The sequence below is a fragment of the Pagrus major genome, chromosome 2 (genome assembly GCF_040436345.1).
Source record: "Pagrus major chromosome 2, Pma_NU_1.0".
Lineage (NCBI taxonomy): Eukaryota > Metazoa > Chordata > Actinopteri > Spariformes > Sparidae > Pagrus > Pagrus major.
The window spans coordinates 23,137,425-23,150,720 of NC_133216.1; the positions used below are offsets into that span (position 1 = coordinate 23,137,425).

The 13,296-nt window shown below is 41.7% G+C and overlaps 1 protein-coding gene across 2 annotated transcripts in view; it reads right to left on the minus strand.

Moving 5' to 3' along the window:
• Positions 1 to 13,296, minus strand: part of gramd1bb (GRAM domain containing 1Bb) — a 74,748-nt gene continuing 61,452 nt past the window's right edge. Inside the window, exons 8-23 of one of the 2 annotated variants that reach the window (XM_073484178.1) lie at positions 11,704 to 11,788; positions 11,065 to 11,168; positions 10,849 to 10,944; positions 10,467 to 10,547; positions 9,902 to 10,017; positions 8,735 to 8,891; positions 8,415 to 8,607; positions 8,095 to 8,238; positions 7,864 to 7,982; positions 7,613 to 7,755; positions 7,353 to 7,456; positions 6,100 to 6,400; positions 5,500 to 5,511; positions 5,250 to 5,357; positions 4,725 to 4,845; positions 1 to 4,057 (exon numbers count right to left, since the gene is read on the minus strand). In XM_073484178.1, the coding sequence (XP_073340279.1) occupies positions 3,968 to 4,057; positions 4,725 to 4,845; positions 5,250 to 5,357; positions 5,500 to 5,511; positions 6,100 to 6,400; positions 7,353 to 7,456; positions 7,613 to 7,755; positions 7,864 to 7,982; positions 8,095 to 8,238; positions 8,415 to 8,607; positions 8,735 to 8,891; positions 9,902 to 10,017; positions 10,467 to 10,547; positions 10,849 to 10,944; positions 11,065 to 11,168; positions 11,704 to 11,788 (1,974 nt within the window). In that variant the 3' untranslated portion in view covers positions 1 to 3,967. Of the gene's footprint in view, positions 4,058 to 4,724; positions 4,853 to 5,196; positions 5,358 to 5,499; positions 5,512 to 6,099; positions 6,401 to 7,352; positions 7,457 to 7,612; positions 7,756 to 7,863; positions 7,983 to 8,094; positions 8,239 to 8,414; positions 8,608 to 8,734; positions 8,892 to 9,901; positions 10,018 to 10,466; positions 10,548 to 10,848; positions 10,945 to 11,064; positions 11,169 to 11,703; positions 11,789 to 13,296 lie in introns of both variants that reach the window. The other variant, XM_073484169.1, reaches the window with a different exon arrangement.

Sequence of the window (13,296 nt, forward strand, 5' to 3'; positions counted from 1 at the left end):
TTTGTATATGGTATATTTTTTTATTCATACTTCCAATCTCTACTTCACATGAACCAGAAAGCCACTTTCATCTTCAGTCTATGAGGCAAAGTCATCGGCAAGTCAAAACCTACGCGCAGCGCAGGTTGGATTCTTTTGTCAGTGTGTGTGTGTGTGCACACACTGCAGATATACACAACATATACTTACAGTATATTTATCTCATGTATAAATTTCACTAAAAGTCTCTCTAGAGATCAAAACATTTTTCTAAAAAAAAGAAAGAACATACAGTAGAATTCTTTTTGAACAGAACTACACCAGTACATATTTTTATCAAGACACACTCCAAGGAGAGCATTTGCTATGAGTTTGATCAGTGGTCGTTTTTCGGGAGGTCGTGTGTGATTCCTACCGTCTGTTAACCAAGGCTGTTAGTTAGTACTGTGTTGTGAGGGTGGCACTCGTGTCTAGCCGGCTCTGCGACGGCAAGGCAAATGCCAATTAATACAGTCAACGAAGCGCACAATTCATTAGTTGTCAGTGACAAAACAGTGGCATCCAGAACTCTCGGGTCACCTTGGTTCCACAGCTGTGCAGCGATAGCAATCATACAATCATTTGTGTAACTGTGTGAGTGCACAAGAGAAAAGAAACAAAGCAAGAAAACAACAAATAGGAGTTAGCTGTGAGAGATCGTAGCTTAGATTTGATTTAGTCGAATTTGTTGGTACCAATGAGAAACATGGGAGTTTTGAAGAGAACGATGAAGGTAAAAAAATACCTTATTTTCATAATTGTGGAGATTGAGGGAATTAGATTCAGGTCAGCTGTGTCAGTTCCTCAGAGGCCGGAGTGAATATTTTAATTTGGACTCGGGAGCGTGTGTGTTTTTACAGCAGTTCAGCCTTGACAATGAAATAAAATGTCACAAGATGTCAATAAAACCAGAGTTGGGCAGCATCAAGCGTTCACCACGTCTCCTTCAAAACAGTCATTTTTAAACAAAACAATAGAATTCAAGCATCTGAAAAAGAAAAATCCATTTCATCATACACCTCGAAAAACAAACTCTTTAAAGCGTTTCAATCACATTTTTTCACACATATGACATCTCTGTACCACCATAATCTTTCAGTGTCGTCGGGATTGTGATTTCTATAAAACAGAAAACATTTCCAACCACTCACATTCAGGCCTTAAGGTTTCCCTGTGTTATCATTACTCAGTGCCCTCTTCAAATGTAATATATACGCACACACACACACACACACGCACACACAGCAGGGGTCCAATCCTGAAGCTTTTTCTGCTGTTTTCAGTAAGTCAGTCAGTGACACGCCATGCAGGCACACAGTAAAGACACCTTTTCCCTCATACAGATCCGTCATTCTCGCCTTGCCCTCCAACAGATTAAGAACGTGTCAGTGTCAGATTGGCCTTTGAAGAGATTCAAATGTAATCAGATCTTCTATTCAGGCATAGGGAACACTATTTTTGAGTAGCAACAAACCAGCAGGATTAAAATCCAGCTACTTCTACTGAGTGTGGAAGTTGTAAATCACCAGCGTGATTGTCAAATAAACTAAAATACAGCACAGAAACTATTCCCTCAGCCCGCTGCCATTTCTTTCTTTCATTCTTTACCTGAAAAGGCCTTAAAGTGCGTAACTATCTCTTTTTTTTTTTCTTAACACAAGGAAGTTTTTCTTAGTTTTGGAAGTGCTTTCATCGCTGAAGTCTGTCAGATGTCAGGGGTCTCTGTTGACAAACTCTTAAGAGATGCTCTTTACCGCCCCCCAAATCCACTTATATATATAATACATGACATACATGATAAATACTTCATTTAAAACAACATGATAATTCGTGAAGGTACATTTCTACTTCTTTCTTTTGGTTCGATTTTAGTTGCGTAAAGTTAATTCTCATGCTTTCATTGCATCCAAGACAGACACTTGAAACGGGGGAAGGTAGAATATAATATGGGTCGAAGTAGGTTTTTAAAGGAATAGTTGGACATTTTGGAAAATAAGCTTTTTTGCTTTCTTTCTGAGAGTTAGAGGAGACGATTTGTATCACCCTCACACGTGAGATTGGTATCAATCTTCTCGTCTAACTTTCAGGAAGAAAAGAAAATATGGATATTTCTCACAATGTCAAACTGCTCTTTTCAACAAATACTCGTCAAGCCACTAATGTGGTGACGCGGACAAAGGGTTGCTTAAAAAGGGGAAATGAAGGGTTCATCTCCAAAATGTTGTATATCCATTTACAAGAGAAAAATCATCAAGTTCATCATTCAATCGTACAAAATTTAGATGTCGTCTTCCTTTTTGTTAACCATGGATTTAAGCTACTTAGCACGTGACATTAATAGACAGTTTAAGCATTCAATCAAAGTTTGTAAAAGTCGGCGTAACTTTGTTTTCAAATGTTGGATATGTCATTTTGGAACAAAACTCTTCGATTGTAAACTGTACCCTGGTGGGGCTAATGCAAGGCGGCATCCAAATGCATTAGCATTAAAAAAGGCAGTCTGGCTGCACGAGCCAGAAAAGAAAAATTAAGAAACATACAAGTGAGGAATGGTAAAAATGTCATCACGCTTTACAGCACGCATACACACACACTCACACTCGCACACACATTCACACTCGCGTTCTCTCTCTCTCTTTCACACACGCACGCACGCACATACACATGCGCGAACATAACCGCGCAAATGCGGAATCATACTTGCACACTGGACATGTCACAGACATATCTGGCATGCATTTTTTTTTTTTAGAAGAAAACACTTTTTGTTAGAAATTCTTTAACTGGTCTAGAGCTCTGATAATTTCTTTATGTACATAAATTAACAATAAATATAGGTAATGTTTATATATTTTGAAATATATATATATTAAATAATGAAATATTCTTATATATTTCAAATATATTCATAGAATTCTTTCTAATTTGAAACATTTTTAAAGAGATATAGTCACAGTTTAGTAATAAAACATGTAAGAACACAGGTCTCCCTTAAGTCGAGCTGCAGCATCCCTTTGTCTAGGATCATTAAGTTGTGATCAAAGTCTGGCCTTTTTGTCCGGGCTAATACATTCTGCTTCACAAGGAGGGTGAGGAATAATGCGGTGTAAGGTAGCTAACACTATGGCAGGGGCAACTGATGAGGTAAATTGTGTTTAAGGTTCAAGTACTGGCTTAGGTCCCATCAGTCTGAAGATTTTACTAAATAAATATTTTAACACAGCGGTCTGACAGGGAACCAGCCCTGACAGGGACCAGGTTCAAACAAGGCAATAGGGACTGATCGCTGAACACTTCCTCTCTGTTTTGGTGGCGATACTGTGCTTGGATCACACGGAGGTCTACAAAAAGGGACGCTGCAGCGAGGACCTTTCGGGGACGATAGGTTTGGAACAGTCTAGAGAGTGTAGAAAGCCATAAAGACTTGAAAGGACCCCCCCTTCTTTGACTGGATCTCTCCTCGTCTTCTGTTCTTCTTTTTTTGACACACATAGACTGGAACTGGACCACATTAACACTGACTGAGGGGAGCTAGGTTGTCTAAATGCATGCAGTAGTTTTCCTCCGTTCTCTCTGTCTGGTCGACATGGCTTACAGTAGGATGCACTTGGAAATAAGAGAGTAGAAGAAAACGGTTATCCCACAGATGTGTAGAGAAGGAGCCAGTCTCGCACCTTCCCACAATGCCTCAGTGATGTTAGGGACACCTCAGTTCCTTTGTGCGGTCGGGGCACTTTCTGTCCATGATTTCCTCCTCCTGGGGGGTTCTAACCTCTGTGCGCTGGAGACGACTGTTCCTCTCTTTGTGTCTATTGGACCAGCTCACTGTTGGTCCCGCCTCCCCCTCTGTCCTCTCTGTCTGTCTGTCTTGCTGCTGCCTGCATACTGGTTCACAAACAAAACAGGTCCTATATTGCACAGCATGCCCTCATGGCCTTCTGGTGGTGTGTCAGTGGTAGCGACTTCTCTTCTCTTCAGCCTCAGAGCTGTAGTCCCTTAAACCAATGCCCCGCTGGAGGTTCAATAAAGAGTCTTTCATCTGGAGGAGAGAAACAAGGGGGGAGAACAGTCAAATGACCCTGATCTACATTAATGCATGGAACAAGGAACAATCGCCCACTTCTTTTAAGATAATTTCATTAAATGTTCCCCCTAGTTCTAGTCCTAGCTTCCTTGTAGTTAATTTATGTACAGGTTATATCCAGTCATATCCAGACGTCAAAATCATATTGTGAGAAATTCACTTTACAAAATGTAGCGTTACAACTTACAAGTGTCCTCGCTGACTATAGCGGTCCATTAGGTTCCTTTAGCCACAAGACGAGCTATGGTTCTTTTGTTTGCCTTCTGTTTGTATAATGTGTTATTCCACCTGATATATATTCAATTAATTAAAATTTACAGTGCTGAATTGGCCATATATTATGGAATAGTGCACTTGTCAAACAAGCTGGCTAGCTGTGGTGCTAACATAACTTTTACAGTGTCCTAGTTCTGAGTCGACTGTACGACAGAACAGTATATTCTGTATGTTCTGTTCCATTTATAGATGTACAGCTCCTGTCCGTCATACCTCCCTGACGGTACACAACACGGAGTCAGGGGGTTGGAGAACTATCCGGCTGAACTCAGTCACATTAAGTTACACATGCCGTGTCTTCCCATATCCCAAAATCAAAGGCAGACACAGTCTCTGGCAGCTGTACCTGGTCTAGCAGCACCACTGATGACTTGATAATCTCCCTCCACTTCTGCAGCTCAGCGTCATGGTAACGCTGCTGTGCCTCCAGGAGCTGGGCCCACTCCATCTGCGTCTGAGGCAGTTTACTGGGAACCACACACACACACACACACACACACACACACACACACACACACACACACACACACACACACACATTAGCAACATCAGGGTGAAGCCGCTGAAGCGTGACTTCCATTTTGAGGGACTGCCAACAAACAGTTTGGTAAATTGTTTCAATAAGTCCAGAGGCATTCAGGGGGAATTTCAGGAGCTCAGTCATATGGATATAGTTTAGTGTGTATGTTTAACTGTGTGTGTGTGCATATGTCTGTGACTGTGTGTGTATATTTATGTGTGGTCAAAACAGGCAAAACACTACAGTAGAACTTGTACTCTAAAATGCCCAAAATATCTATTAACCATGTTGATTTTCTTTAATAAATGAGTTTTGTATAAACCTGTGCTAAAAATGTAAAGGTGTTTGTACCTTTCATGAAGCCGCAGCCCCTGCCAGGTCGTTAAGGACTGTGCAGAGTACTCCAGCATCCACAGCTTGTAGAAGAGCATCATGTTGAGGAACACCAGCAGGACCAGGCTGAAGGGAGAGTCAACAAATAAGTCTTTCCTTTTGCTTTTCAGTCATTTATCATTCCCCTAATCTGTACATGGCAATTACACTGTGCTGGGGTTACTTTTGTTGTCTGTATCTGGCTATGCTGACTGATCAGATCATGTACCTTAGACAGATCCTACGGATGGCAATGAAAGGAGAGGAGAGAGAGATTACACTCAAGACACCAACAATGAGATATTTATACGAAAGCAAAACAATTTTTCTATTCTAAATTACACTCAACAAAAAATAAAAACACAACACTTTTTTTTCCACTCCAACTTTTTCTGAGTTGAATTAGAAGATCGAAGACTTTTTCTGCACACATTTAAGAATTATTTTTCTAAAATTTTGAGCACAAATTTGTTGAAATCTGTGTTAGTGAGAAACAAAGCCACAGATTGGCATCCAGTTGGCATGTTGATTGCATGAATGTCCATCAGAGCTGTTGCCACTTAATTCAATGTTCATTTCACCACCCCCAAGTGTTGCGTTTACTTTTTTGTTGTAGACAAAAACTCTAGAGCCTACTGGAAAAATTGATGAAATCATGAAACAAGAGACTCAGACAAAACTGTTTTAAGTGATATGAGCATTAATCTGTGTATCATGTCAGCATGTGTCCAATCTATGTGTGCATCCTCATAGCCAGACATACAAGCATCCCTATACGAGTGATTGTGCACTCGTGTTTGTGTGCGTGTGTGTGTGTTCAGTTGCTTACACAAAGCTGATGATGAGCAGCAGTTTGGAGACGCTGTAGAAAGCGAGGCCTCCGGGCAGGTGATGGTGTTCTGGACTCTGGTGTCTGGTCTGTGTGGAGCCTGCCACCTGTTTGATCCTCTGAATCACTTCCTCATCTGTCGGCGTGGTAACGGGGCTAAGGGCCTCGTCGAGGTGCTGGCTGCGCATGTGGGGGAGTGGCCTCTTCTTCCGCCTCACCGTGGAGTTTTTCACCACCTTGGCCTTCGGAGACAGCTGGTGGGACTCGTTCAGAATCTCCTCCAGCTTGGTCAGCGCCAACTCTGAGAGGGAAGAGGAAAACGATGTCACATGTTCACTTCTAATGTCATCCAGATTCAATTACAGGGTGCTTGACTTGTTGAAAACAGTTACAGGCAGTATCGTTTGCTTCTCCCCACTGACATATCTGTTCAAACATAGTTACATATGTGTGTATGATCCAAAGAGAAAAAACAACTTCAAGTGCTGGACTGAATGCCAGTTTTCTTTTTACATTAGTAGTAGAAGCTTCAAATGTCTGTTGTCATATTTTATAATGTCATTATCCTAAAAAAGTATACAAATAAATCCTCCAGCAAAATTCTCAATTTGAATAAAGTGATTTATTGGAATGAGTTGGTCTTTTTCTAAAATATTATATCAACTTTCTTTAATGAAGATAACTGAACCAAACTGCTGATTTCTTTGACATCTTTTTTACAGTTGTTGTCGGTATGAAAGTGATGACGTCTTGATGGAGCGCAAGGCACATGCAGATACATAATATGGTCTTTTTGTGTCCTTTTGTAGTGACTTAAGTTATTTACTCAATATAGTGTTAAAGCTAAAATAGACTTTTTGAGACGGTGATTATATAAATGTAATTTATTGTGCTGTTTTTGTCCTTGTCTCAAGAGGAAAGGACTGATTTTTGACTGTCGTTTTTGAAAGGCTTAATGCCAACAAATATGAGTTGAAACAGAATATGTTGTTAGATAATAAAATGTTGTAAATTTTTAATTAAGTTTGACTTTTGGACTTTGAAGCGCTCTGGAGTAGAACTGGAATGTTTGAAAACAGAAGTCGGAAAGAATCCTACACAGCCACCACTGAATGTATTTCTACATTTATCTGCAACTGTTCAAGTAACTGGGTTTGAGCAGAATGATGGGCAGAAACCCCCCCAAAACAATGGAAAAAGGAAAAGATGTGCAGCATTACAGTTCGAATATATATATATACACTAAAATTTACCAAGATGGCGGAAGTTATCTTCTATCCCGCTCCAGAAGTTTCTCTCTATGAAGCCTTTCACCAGCCCCCACGGCTGTTTCCTGTAGCGCAGCTCTGTCGATACCCTGACAGACAGACGGAAAGAAATGTATTTACACATATAGATAGACAGTCTTATACAAGAAATATAAGAAGGTAAAATATCAAATTGAACAATTGACACAATACAACAGGTCATTTGGCTGGTGTGAGCTGTGGGTATCTGACCACGTCTTACTCACCGTAACCGACACTTGTTCTTGGCCACCCTGGTGAGCATGTAGTGGTTGAGAGTGTAGAAGTAATCGTGGTAGGGCACGTCATGTGTGATGACCTCAGCGTCGATGACGTAGCACTCGCTCTCCTGACTGATTTTGTACAGAGTCTGATAAAGAAGGAAAATGTGGTGTATTTGGCTGTTATTTTGGAAGCAGTTTCAAACTAAGGAGATCAAAATAATAAGAGAAGCTTGATAAACTGGAGTTTACTGTACCTGTGTCTCACTGGCTGTGGATGTTTTGGGGGCCAGAGGATTGGATAGTGAGATGGTGTACATGATCTCTCTGGTCTGGTCCCCAGCATCCTCCTTCTTCCACGGGTGGTACACCACATCTAAAAGGCGGAATGATGAGAGAGGGAAACATTAATGAATTTATGAAGCCTGCAGGGGAGCATATTTACTCAGAGGTCAGCGGTCAGCTGTACAAGCATCAGAAATACTGACCTGAGATCCGTCTCTGTTCCATGAAGTCACTCATGAACTGTGACTCTGTGAAGAGGATGTCGTAGAGCTTGTCCACACTGAACTTGTAGACCTCGTTGATGTGCTGCCTGCCATTCAGATCCTCATGGAAGGCCTGTACTTCACCTATAAGTCCGAAAAAGACGCAAATATAATCAGATGTGCCTTCACAAGTTTGTTTTCAGATCTTGTTACTACCATCATCCTGTTATGAGTGCTGACATCAATAAACAAGCAGACTGTCCACTACATTGTGTATTTATGATAAAAGCAAATGGTAATGCTTTTGTTATGTTCTGTACCTTCATCGTGTGTTTCCGAGGAGTCGCTGAGCTCAGTGGGGATGTCTTCGTTGTCGTTGAAGTCCAGAGAGGGTGAGGGGACAGGACCACCAGGCCCGCTGGTATCGTTGTTCTTCTCTTCCACCACCAGTGGCACGGTTAGCAGCTCGCCATCTGGCAGGAAGTCTGCGAACTCTTCTGCTGGGAGGTCAAACTGTGGAAAAGACAAATCGACATCATCAATAATGTTTTTTTGTGTCAAGGAAATGTCTCGTAGTTGCACCTGATTCCACATGTATAGATATGTGTATATACGTTGGTGTAGGTGTTATGTAACTTACTGCGATGGGTGTGTCCCCTGGGCTGGGGATGGTGCTGTTTGGGACGACCTTCTTATGTAGCAGTGGTGGGCTCCCCTCAGGCTTGGCCTCGGCGCTGCTCTTGGACAAGTTGTCATTGTTGATCTCATTTTCTTCATTGGGAATCTCTTCACTGAACCTGAAGGCACGTCAGAACGGTGACAGGCGAGAACTTTACTCACTTCTACTCCTAATATCATCTCACATCATGAATGAGGTTCTTGTAAAACAAGTGTCACATAGTTTTTGCAGAATTTTAATGGTGTGATTTGGCTTCGTTAGGTGCTAGGTGGGCAGTATTTGACATTTGGTAAAACGGATATCACAATAAAATCGCAAAAGCAAAATCGGCCTACTATACTTGTGTGCATATTAAAGAAGCTCAAACCCAAAGAGTACATGTTTTTTGATTTAATCAAAAGTCTGTATGTGGGGGAAACATTTGCAAATGATCTCCACTTCACTTTACTAATAAGTATTTAGATTATTATCGCTCACAAACAAAACCACAAATCACTTCAGGAGCATCTAATTTGACCTCAGTTCAGCTTTTGAAGTAAATCTTTCCTCTCTAATTGTCAGTTTGAGTATGTAACCCACGTTTCTTCAAAGGTGAGTTGACAGAAAAGGTCGGGTATTGTGAGTGCCCTGGAGGCCGTGACCTCGTATTGATTTCAGCCAGCAAATCCACTTCACAAATGAAGGGGAAAATGCAAATGAAGGAAGGGAGTGATCTTTGAGGCCTTCGGACGTGTCCAGTATTTGCTGCGTTGCATCCTTAAAATTCTCCCAGCCTTCTACTTCTAAATCTTTAATTCTATTTTGAGTGTGTATTTAATGCCTATTATATTCTTGATAACAATTTTATTCTATTCTATCTTATTACTGCTTTAAAACAAATGCAACAAATTGCGGTGTAAATCAGCAGAAAAGCTGAGAAAGATGTTGTGTGTAATTGTGCATCTAACTGGATTAGCCGAGACAGCTGGAGAGGGTGTGTGTGCTTGTATGTCACTGAGTGTGTGCACTGCTTCTTGCAGCTCACACTGGACCTCTAATCATTTTGTAATTTGGGTAATTAGCTCATTGGCCAACAAATGTTTATATGAGTAACCACAGTGACTGATGCTGCAGCTCAAACAGACTCACCCCATGGTGTTGAAGTCGTCATCAGGGGGAACGTAGTCCTCGTCGTCACTGGTTAGGCCGAGCTCGTTGCCATAGCACTGATGGACAAAGTGCCACAGTTCCTTGGGGCACAGGGGCTGCAAGTGCGTCCAATCAAAGTAAGAATTTAAATCTAATTCAATTCAACTTTATTTTCATTATACCAACACTCTCTCAGTTGTGGTACATCATACAATACATGCAGTACAATAGTGCAACATAGTGGTGCAGGACAATAGTAAACAATTGTAGGACTGTTTTGTAGTGCAGCGGTATGATGTAGCTATAAGTATACAGGAGTCAGCAAGGTGCAGTAAACCCAAAATGACAGTGCAGTACTAGTATATCGGTGTCAGCGGAGTTGCAATAGTTAAATAAATAATGTAATATAGTATAATATAGTATACCTGTAATACAATACTATACTCATGTGATTATAAATAATACAATAATAACAATAATAATGCTAATGATGTAATAATGCTAATGCAATATGTAACATAGCATAGTGTAAATGCAATGAATGTACTAGATGAGATTTTCTCACCTTGTCCAGCAGAGCGTTCTGCCACAGTCTGAACATCATCATGTAAGTCCTGTCTCTGGCTCCAAATGAGGTGAAAAAGTGCTGCAAAAAACATATTTGAGTCTAGTTAGCCCTGCAATGAAATCACACAAACTGGAAATATAAGGGCCGTTTTTGAGAAGCACGATTTAAACCCTTCTACACTGGGATTATCTTAATTAGTAGTGACACATTTTGGCAATGACGCTGAGCATTAACAAGTGCCAACAATTCTCCAGTTCCCAATTCAGGGCAGGAACATGTCCCCACTGTTGGAACTCAAGATTTAATGACCAATCTTTCTTCCAGTCAGACTTTGCAATCATCTTTAAACGCTTGTCTTTCATCAGTCTGTATCTTTTACCTTCTCAGTGTCCGTGCAGACCTGGATGGCATTGGGAATGAGGCGGGCAGTCTTCTCTTTCGTCATTGAGCAGATGTCCTTTAGCCGCACTGTCAGCTACACAGACGCATACACACGATTATCACACACACATTGTAGTTCCAATTATGACCCAATACTGCCAATATAAAAAAAACCACGTGACTGCACAGAGGTGCTGAGTGTCAGCATGCGTACCAGCGTTTCCCAGCGGAAGATGTTGCTATAGAAGCAGATCCAGTTCTCAGAGAGGTAGAGTCGTCCCTGCAGGAGGATGTCCCGCTGAAGAGCACACGAGTAGTCTGGAAATAAAGACGACAAAAATACAACAAATCACAAATGACATCTGCATCAGTGAGATCCAAATCCTAAAAAAAGTATGTCCATCATTAGATCAGACATAAGGACATGCTAAGATCCAGACACATAACCACACAGTACTCCTGACTAAGTGTATATCATTACCAAACCATGACAAAGTCAAAGTGACACTTGAGCTTAGTTGTACCCTCCAGCTTTATCTTTTCGAGGCATTTCAGACAAGGACAGTATTCATTTGAGAGTTGGGGAAAAACATGCAACAACAAATCAACTGAACTTGTGACACTATGTGTTCATGGCAGAGTGTGGTATGTGGCTTAAACTGCTGGGAAGGTTCATTATCAGGTTAAAAACAGTGGAGTAGTTTAACATTACTGATGTAACTGATGGTATGTCCAATATTTGTTTTAGACCTCTCCTTGTCCTGTAAGGATCAATCATTTTCTTATCAGTAATAACTGGGCTGCACCCTGCCTGTCCTCGCATGGCCTCTGTTTGTGTATGGCACCCACTCACCCACAATGAGTCTCTCTGTGTCGGGGAGCTGCTTGAAGAGTTTCCTAAAGTCCTCATTGCGCTGCTTGTATGTCGGGCTCAGCACCTGCAGTGACAAGCAGAGTCAGAAATACCACCACACACACACGTACACACACACACACACACACACACACACACAGACACGTACACCTCCAAAACTCACTCTCTTCATGCTCTCTGACTCGCTCACTCACAAGTGTTGTCTCCGTCACGCAGCCCAGGTTATTTGATTCCATGAGCATGTCACATAACCTTGTTAAAACCACCCACAGGTTTGATCTGGATGTCTGGTTTACTCTGATCACACTGTGGATTTCATTCTGTGGGTGATTTTGACAGGCACTGGAAATGGATGTATAGTGAATGGCAAGCAGAGGTGTGTTAGCCTGAGTTATCTTTATCATCATTAATGATAAGCGCAATTCCAAAAACATCAGCCGGCTGCACATCATTCAATGCACATGCTGCCGTGACTATGAGCTTTTCTAATGTGGGTCACATTCTCAGATTTGCATCGCAGAGCAACATGTGTCTGACAATGAGGCTTTTGTTTAGTGACAAGGGGTAGGACAGCTGATGAGATGCAAACCAAACTGTGCATAGTGGTTTGATTAACCTGACCAAACACAACAAACTTTTCAGCGCTGCATTCAACATGAACACTTTTGCTTTGCTTGGCGTCAGCAGACTTTATTTACAGAGAGCCTGAGAGGTAGAAAATCTCCAAAATGTGTGCCAAGGCGACGGCTCTCACTGTCTGCGCCAGATGCTTTCCTTCAACAGGAAAGCTTCAGGAAACAATAGCTGCCAATACAGTAACAAGACGTAAACTGAGACAATAGAGAAATGTAGTCCATTGGATCAGGCCTGGTGGGAAAAGAACAGCTTGTTCACATTAAAAATCTCTGCATGTGCTTCCCTTGTTAAATGTTTGAAATACTACTTGGGAGTATCTGTTTCTGCTTCTACTCGCCGATGTGATGAGAAAAACTGCTCTGTGAAATCTCTGACAGCCTTTTGCTGATCGCCTGGAAATCAAATTTTACTGCACACATCATCAAGATGATCAAGATCCACCGACAAACACTTAAACTGCTCGTACATCAAGTCACTTGCACTTAACCTGATGACCGCTCTAAACTACAGGCCTCTATGAGCACTGGGAGATTTCAAATAGCTATGACTCATACCCAAACCAGTTGTTTTCTTTAGTAGTGGGGAATTACCACAGAATGCTTACAGCAGCGTGCAATAAAGCCTTCTCCCCTCTCTCCTGACTTATCTATGCTTTAAAAGAGCTCAGTAATCAGTTTTCGAAAGCATTTTTTTAACTCCTCCACATTGTTTCGTTCACTCCTCTCCTTGTAGTTTTCAACTTACAGCGGGGATCTCCTCAGAGTCACACTCGGGGTCCTGAAGGTCTGAGGCAGCCCAGCCCCACTCCCAGCCCCACTCCCCTCTAGCTGGACCCTGCAGAAGCCACCCTGCCAATGCCTCATCCAGCTCCAGCACGGCCTCCCAGTCCGACATCGTACAATCTTCGTACAGCTCCATATTCCGCCGCGCCGAATC